General features: G+C 36.6%; 1 protein-coding gene across 3 annotated transcripts in view; it reads left to right on the forward strand.

Annotated features, from left to right (window-relative positions):
• The window catches only part of PHKB (phosphorylase kinase, beta), a 309,713-nt gene that overhangs the window by 43,634 nt on the left and 257,307 nt on the right, over positions 1-8,772 (forward strand). For all 3 annotated transcript variants that reach the window (XM_006872568.1, XM_006872567.1, XM_006872569.1), the window contains one exon: positions 6,694-6,801. In XM_006872568.1, coding sequence (XP_006872630.1) covers positions 6,694-6,801 — 108 coding nt within the window. The remainder of the gene's footprint in view (positions 1-6,693; positions 6,802-8,772) is intronic.

Raw genomic sequence — 8,772 nt, forward strand, 5'->3', positions numbered from 1 at the left:
CTGGAGAAGGATGTCATGCTGGGTAAGGTGGAGGGTCAGAGAAAAAGAGGATGGATTGGCCAGGTGGCATGTATGGCAGCAGTAATGAGGTTTGCCCAGGATCAGACATTGTTTCATTCTGCTGTGCTTGTATTGGCCAGGTGGCATTATTGATGGACTCAAGTGTGGCAGCAGTAGTGAGGTTTGCCCAGGATCAGACATTGTTTCCTTCTGCTGTGCATGGGGTCACTCTGAGTTGGTTCCGACTCCATGATACCTGACAATAACAACAACAAGGCCCTAAGATAGTGTCTATATATGTATAAGGGTCCCCTAGACTGTCCCGAAGTTTTATGATTTATTAGAAGGACTCGCAGGCCTCAGCATAGTCATACGCATGGCTATATTTTGTTGCTGCGTAAGGACACAAAGCATAATTCTGAATGGAAAAGGGACATGGCATGTAGTTGGGAGGAAAATAGATACAGGTTCTCAAGAGGCCATTCCTAGTGGAAACACACAATGTACTTGATTCTCCATCATCAAATTGTAACATACATAAAATATTCTCTACTGGGGAAGCTCGTTAGAGACTCAGTACTCTCATATTTTAAGGGGCTGGTCATGTAGGCATCCTCAGACCAGTAGCACATAATCAAAAATTCCAGACTCCCAGAAAGAAAGTATGTATTTAGCATAAACTACGTGGTTTGTATGAACAGTTTAGGCTCTGAGCTACTCTTACCAGGGAATAGCGGGAACCCATTTCTAAATCCAATTAGCCAATAGCCATCCTAAAGTAGATCTTTCTAAGGATAGCAGTCTCAAGCCTTCTATGTTACCACTTTTCTGCACAATCAGCATGTACTGGTTTCCAGTGTGTTGGGCAAATTGTATAACTTCTCTGTTCCTGTGTTTTTTTCATCCATATAATATGGGGATAGTCTTGATGTTGTAATCTAGGATAAGCACTGGACTGCTAATTCCGAGGTTGGCAATTTAAATCCGCCAACCTCTATTCAAAAACCCTATACAAGGTCATCATGAGCCAGAATGGACTTAACAGCACTTAATAGTAAGAGTACACCTCTTAACAGGGTTCTTATGAAGATTAAGACAGAGTGTGCGTAAAACCCGTATCACAGGGCCTGGTACAATGTGAACACACAGTAAATTTTTGTCATTTTCATCACCATTATTACTGTTTCCTTCTATACCACATGCTTCAGATATGTGCCTAACTTCTTTATCATAGCAAAGATGCACATCAGCAGTTTGGGCCAGTTAATAGTTTATATTTTCAACATGTAATTATCTGCCTAATTAAGTTTTAATTTACTATTAAAAAAGTTTATAATATTGTTGGCTAGTTGGTTGGTTGGTTATATGTCATAGAATTGGTTCTGACTCATAACGACCCTGCATAGGGTTTCCAAGGCTGTGAATCTGTAATGGAACAGAAATCCTCTTCTTTCTCCCACAGTACAGCTGGTAGTTTCAAACTGCTGACCTTGAGGTTAGCAGCCCAACTCGTAACCACTGTGCTACCAGAGCTCCTTTAAAATATTGTAGTAGCAAATTGTTTTTCAAGATCTGTATTTAAAGTTGAAGTTGAAAACATGGTATTTTTTCCTCCAGAATGAAACAAGAAAATCTTAGTGTCAGAAAAAGTAAATTTATTCATAAGCTGATAATAGAGATAAATGACAAACCTGTAATTTGTCTACTGAGATTTGATGTTGTAAATCATTATTTCAAAGGTTTTTATGATACTTGGAATAATGTAGTGTGACATATATCAATACACTTGAATTAAACTAATACGTGTTATATTACATTGAAGTAATTGTAATTAAAGGGTTTTTTAAACCATTTTTGAGAAGTTACTAATGATTTTACAAGTATCATCTTATAAAGTCCTAATGTCTTATGAATACAAGCTTTCTTTCAAGCAAACATTGTGAAAACACTGAATGTAATGTTTGCTAAACAATCTGAAAGATTTAAATTATGATGATTTATTAGAAAGAAGGTGATGTTGTAACACTTTTAAACTCTTTGTGACTTGTTTAGTCAATTGTTAATGGCCCTTTTTAAGTGATATTCAACTAGTCTTCTCAATTATGTTTCTTATTAATTACAAATTGAATGTGACTTAAGCTGTCTTGAATTCCTTAAATTATAAAGCACTAGTGTGGCAGACCATTCAACTGTGAGTTCTTAGAAGGTATGAATCATTCTGGATATGTTGTTGTTGTCGGTCAGGTGCCATTGAGTTGGTATTGACTTATAGAGACCCTATGCACAAGAGAACAGAGCACTACCCAGTCCTGCACCAACCTCACAATCATTGCTATGTTTGAGCCCATTGCTGCTGCCACTATGCCATTTTATCTCACTGAGGATTTTCCTCTTTTTCGACCATCCTCCACTTTACCAAACATGATACCCTTCTCCAGGGATTGGTCCCTCCTGATAATATGTCCAAATTTTGAGAGACAAAGTCTGGCTACCCTGGCTTCCAAGGAACATTCTGGCTGTACTTCTTACAACACAGGATCTGTAAACCATAAAATGTTAAAACATTTTCATTGCCAGGCTCCTTCTTGATCCTAATAACCTTCTGGAATAGGATTGGAGGATGTTAGTATAATCACATGTGACTGCAAGAAACAAACTCAAGGAGATTGAACAATGTGCCTAGCCCATTGCCACACACCATACACCTTTACCTCTAGGTGCTCACTGTTTTCTTCCTCCAGTCTTGGCTGTTTCCTTCATGACTCTGTACCAATTGTTGTTGTTGTTAAGTGACATTGAGTCATTTCTGACCCATAACAACCGTGTATAGGGTTTCCAAGGAGCAGCTGGTGAGCTTGAACCACCAACCTTGTGGTTCAAACGACTTTGTGGTCCAGCCCATTAACCCCATAGCATTACACCTGTTAATGTGTTAAGAATTTGAGATATTTACCTTTTTGCCTATATTTAAAGAAAACTAAAGTGAGGCATTTCTAGTGTTCTTATATTGTTTGGTCTCATGTTTTTTGTCTTCTGTTATGAAATCGAATCTCAAAAGTTTAAGACTTATCCAGTTTTATCTATTTCTCACCATAACACACGATTCCTGACAGATTTTCTAAAGTTTCTAGCTAGAACATGTAGTTTTAATTTATTATAAATTTGGGCAAGTACATAAAATTATCCTTGATTTGCAGAACAGAAAGCAGTCTGCTATCTGTCTGTTGTGGTCTTACCTCTAGTCTAATGTTTACTTAGTCATGCTAGGTATTTTGTATTTCTAAATGTTCTCATTACCTTTCTTTTCTAATACTTATTATACCCCTTAAGAAGAACATTCAGTTCTGAAGTAGATTGCATCTCTAGTTAGTAGTTTGCAGTACTGAAATTTGCGTTACAGCAGACTATGAATTTTGCTATGCCTAAATTTCTGTTGTGACGCTATAGGAAAAAGCACTGGTCCACAAAGTCAGTTTGAACCACAAGGTCAGTGGTTCAAGTTCACCAGCTGCTCTTTGTAAACCCTATACAGGGTCTCTATAAATCAGAACAACTGAAAGGCACATAACAACAGCAACAGATTTCTGTTGATAAAATATCTTGTTTAAAATCCAAGTAAATAGATTGTAGTTCATAAGGAACTACAATAGATTGTAAAATTTTATAATTGGTTTTCAGGATTTGTTCATGAGATTTTTTTTTCTGTAAATGCATATTTCAAGTCTTTATATTAAGAACAAATGACAAATACTCAGCTACCTTTTCCCAAATCATAAGCTGTGTATTCACAGTGACAAAAGTTTTCAGGTAAAACTAAAATTTAAGTGGAAAAACATTATCCCAGATTTATTTCAGTTTAGAAAAGTTTACTATAATCATTATTTTCCTTTTTATTTGCCAGATGCTGGGACACAATATAAAATACTAGTTAATATCCTCTTGTTTTTGACTGCTTTCAAGAATATATTTTGTTTGTAATTGACAGCATGCCCCATTAATCTTCAAAGCTTATAGAGTTTGGAACTTAGTTTTTTTGAAAATTTAAATTACTTGTCTTTTTAACAGCTTTGAAACTCAAAGCATGGTAATATAATTTCCCATTTGAGTATCTTTAATCATTTAGTAGTTCATTTTCCCCTGACACAGTGATTGAATATAAATTCTCTTGCTGAGTTATTGTGTGTTTGAAGACAAATGACAAAAACCACCTTATCAACTGAAGTTATCACTTATTTTTTGTATATCCCTATTATGTAGGCAAAATGTGTTTTGCTTTAATTCAACCATATTTTGTGTAGAAGCTCAGAATAACGTTAAGAATTCTGACATAACAATCGTCGTGTGAAAGAGGATTGACCATATAGATTTCTATTTATGTGGTTTAAAGCTTTTGCCAACTGTTTCAGATACTGAGTTAAAACTGAATAGATTGAACCCAGAGAGGCAGTGACACCAGAGATGGAAGCAGAGATGAGAACCTGGAGAGGAAGAGCAGCTGAGGACTCTAGACTCAGGGAAAGAGAAAAGACTGAGTACTGGTGGCCAGGAGGCTGGCTTGCAGAATGTGCCCTTAGGTTGTTTAAATTATTATATATTCCTGAATGTTTTTGTGTACACTCCCCCACCCCCAAAAACACACACACACACACACCAAAAAAAAAAATCCCGAGGTAATAGAAACAAATACTGTTGAATGATGATGTATGGAGGGGATTGTAATAATTGCAATGAGACGATAAATGTAAAGCTGATATTCTCCCATGTAAACTATCACTCAATTCACAATAAACACTTGGAAAAAAAACTGGATAGATTGGCCGCTTTTACAGCAAGAACATACATCACTACTTGATTCTCTCTGTCCTGACTACCTGTTAATGGATTCTGACTTTCCCTCTTGTTGTTCTGTATTGGTTTGTGCAAGGCCCTTCCTTGAGGGATGCAAATATCTATAAGCCCTCTAGCACAGTGCTGCCCAATAGAAATTTCTGTGTTGATAAAGATCTCCTACGTTACTGTTTGGAACAAGTGTGGCTAGTAGTGGCTGGCTCCTGAAAACATAAAATGTTGCTAATATTATTGAAGAACTAAAATTTTTATTGTATTTATCTTTGGTAAATTGTAATTAGCCACACATAGTTGTTAACTGCATTGGACAGTGTATATATTGCCCAGCATAGCATCTGGAAGTTGAGAAGATAGTGGGAGATACAGTCATCTAAATTAAAGTACAAAGCTGCCATCGTGGGAGCCCAGAAGAATCAATTGCTGTTAAGGTTCAAACAGAACTTTTCAAGAGAGGCATTTCTTAAGATTTTTATGGGTAAGAAGAATCTTGGAAGGTGGAGAAAATACAATAGATTCATGTGATCACTTTGCCAAGATCACAACCACCCAAATACTGCCCCGTATCTTTTCAAAAATTGCTGTTGTTGTTAAATGCTGTTGAATCAGTTCTGACTCATAGAGACCCTGTATAGGGTTTCTGAGGTGTTAAATCTTTGCAGGAGCAGAAAGCCTTGTCATTCTCTTGCAGAGCATCTGGCAAGCTCAAACCAAGGACTTTGTGTTTCACAGCTCAGCCACCATGTTCCCTTTTACCAAAATGGTTGTTGGTGGTTATGTGCCTTGTAGTTGGTTCTGACTCATAGTGACCCTCTGTAGGGTTTCTGAGGCTGTAATTCTTCACTGGAGCAGGTAGACTCATCTTTCTCATGCAGAATAGGTAGGTAGTTTCGAACCAGCTTACCTGGAGGTTAACAGTGTGACTTATAACCACTATAATGCCAAGAAAAGATAATTGTATGTCATCTTGTTCATTCTCTGTTTTTATTTCCTTTTTCTTTCAGGGACTAGCCCAATATTTGGCACATAATTGACATGAGTAAATATTTCTCAAGTTAAATTGAATAGGCCCTAAAAAATAAGTAGAATTTGATTTTGGTTTTTTGGGGGTTTTGGTTGTTGGAGTTTGTCAGATCATTTAGTGTTTGTTTATTATTCTAAAATGGTTAAATTTTACATTGGATTAATCAATGAAGGCATGGACTGTATTCCTTGGATTTGGTGCCTTAGTAATAAGAATATGTGCTTTTGGGGAGGGAAAATGAAAACAAGTTGAAAAGATCATAGGTTAAAATTTCTGATCTTTAAAGAAAGAAAATCATTTGTAGTTTTAAACACTGAAATATGACCTGAAGTACTTGTTTATTATAAGTGTCATTTAAGCATCTGCATATAATAATAGAGTGAGATGTTAACTACTGAAGTTTCATCTTGCAGAGTAAACCATTCTTGGACTCTAAAATTAAAAATTAAAAAATTAAAAAGATTCCAAAGCTTTTGCTATTACCTTATTGGTGGTGGTGATGGTTATGTGCCGATAGCGACCCTGTACAGGTTTCCGAGGCTGTAAATCTTTACAGGAGCAGAACTCCCCATGTATTACTTGCACTGATATATTTATGAAACATCAATTAAATATTCAACATTTCTGTTAACTATTGAATTAGTAGTTTTGAGTTTTTTCTGTGTTTTGCTTCTCTAAAAAAAATAGCAATTTTGCTTTCCTCAGCTCACTGCCTATAAACTAGCTTTTTCAATAAAAAATTTCTTCAGAAGTATCTTATAATGTCTAATCTTGGATGAGCATCTGAAATATTACCTTCATTTAGATTTTATGTTTAATTCCAGGTACAGCAGTTTAAACAGGATCCGCGCCCAACAACATGTCTTCACTCTATTTTCAATGTGTACACTGGAGATGAAGTTTTCTCCTATGAGGAATATGGGCATCTTCAGGTAAAAAGGATTGTAAGCTTTTTTCTTCTGTAGCGTAGTGGTTACAAATTGGCCTGCGAACTGCAAGGTCAGCAGTTCGAAACTACCAGCTGTTCCATGGGAGAAAGGTGAGTCTTTCTGCTCCCATAAAGATTTACAGCTTCGGAAACCCAGTACAGGATCGCTATGGTTGGAACCAACTCCGCAGCACATAGCAACAACAACATTTATACTTCACATCATAGAAGATTTGAGGCTATTTACAATTTTTTTAAAATTAAGATTTCTTAAATTGTTCAGGATAGTAGAAAATCAGTGATGTAATGGAGGAGAAAGGGCTGAATTAGTTGCTGTGATTGACTGAATATGGAATCTTAACTGTGGATTCCTGGTCCTCAAGTGAAAAGGGAAGCTGAGAGAACTATAATATTATTGGTATCTAGAAGGAATACTACAGTCTTTCAATATCCAAAGCTTTTACTTGATGATGAGTTTAGAACAGGTTTCAACACTTAGGAACCAGGGAACAAAAGACAGTTTTGACAGTGGTGTAATAGCGCATCAGAGCATTTCCTCATACCATTGTATTTTAAAGTATTTTAATCTTCAGTAAAGCCAGAAACACTTGTGATATGGCAATGTAGGATCAGCACTGGACTGCGAACCATAAGGTCAGCAGTTCAAATCCACCAGCTGCTTCTCAGAAACTGTACATAGAATCACTATGATGTAACTCAGTGGCACTTAGCAACAGTACCATATATTGAGATGGTATTCCAAAGGGCATTCTGGAGACCATAAAGTTTGTGTTGTACTAAATTTTATATCTCTGCTAAGAATTCTCTTTGTTCTTTTTGCATCTGTATATCATTATTAGTTAGGCCTCCTGTTGCCTTGCTTGCAAGTTACCAGTGTAATATAAACTGTTTGTTATTAATAGATATTTTTCCTCTTTTCACTTGATTCTGCAATCTTTAGAACAGATTATTTATTATTCATACATTCCCTACTAAAATAAGAATATCTCCTTTTTATGGACCTTCTCTGTAGAGATCAACACAATCTTACTTGAGTGTGAGTCTTCAAATGTAGAAAATACAGTGTCTCCATTTCATTGCTCAGAATTCCTGTTCTTACATGTCAGGTCAGTTACTTAGAGAATTAATGTCAAATGAATCTGTAGCTTCTTTACCATAACCTTGTAACTATAATATAGGTAAGTTTTATGTGCTTTTTAATTTAGTAGAAATATCTGATGTTGGGATTTTATAAGAGAGTGGCTGCGTGAATAATATATTGTATAAAAATCAATACAAGGCTGGTCCCTGTGAGTTGGAGGTTGAAGATGTCTCAACTGTTTGACTTTTCTGACATGTTACGCCCCTCCATAGTCCTTGATGTCAATTACTACTATTCCCTTACTTCAAGTCCCAGGGTTCTGCAACATGCTGCAAATCTCACAAAACTCACAGTTGGCAAAAGAAATGGATCAAAATTGTGGAGGCTGGCAAGTTCCAAATCTGTAGTTTGGAAATCAATCTGGAGAAATCTTCTCCCCTAGACTCCTGGTTTGGTGCTGTGGGCTAATGTGTCAGACTGCAAAGTCATTTGAAATGCAAAGTCAGTGGTTCAAGTTCACCAGCTGCTCTTTGGAAACCCTATACAGGGTCGCTATGGGTCGGAATCGACTTGACGGCACTTCACAACAACATGTAGTCTTAGGAGCTGAGGAACCCAAATCAGCAGGTCAGATGACAGGCTGTTGATGTACAAATGTGCAGGAACTAGTTAATCACATCGAGTGATGGGTCAAAAGTCCCACAATTAGAAGTCAGGCATAATGAGCCAGATGCAAGATCCAGGGCAAGAGAGCAAACTTTTCCAAAGCAGTCTTATAAATTAGAGTTAGACCATGTTCCGAAGGGAATCTCAGTGTGGTTTCTTGAGTCACACCCTCTACTAAGATGGGACATTCTTTCTTTTTTTTTTTTT

Source organism: Chrysochloris asiatica, unplaced genomic scaffold, assembly GCF_000296735.1.
Source record: "Chrysochloris asiatica unplaced genomic scaffold, ChrAsi1.0 scaffold00204, whole genome shotgun sequence".
NCBI classification, from domain to species: domain Eukaryota; kingdom Metazoa; phylum Chordata; class Mammalia; order Afrosoricida; family Chrysochloridae; genus Chrysochloris; species Chrysochloris asiatica.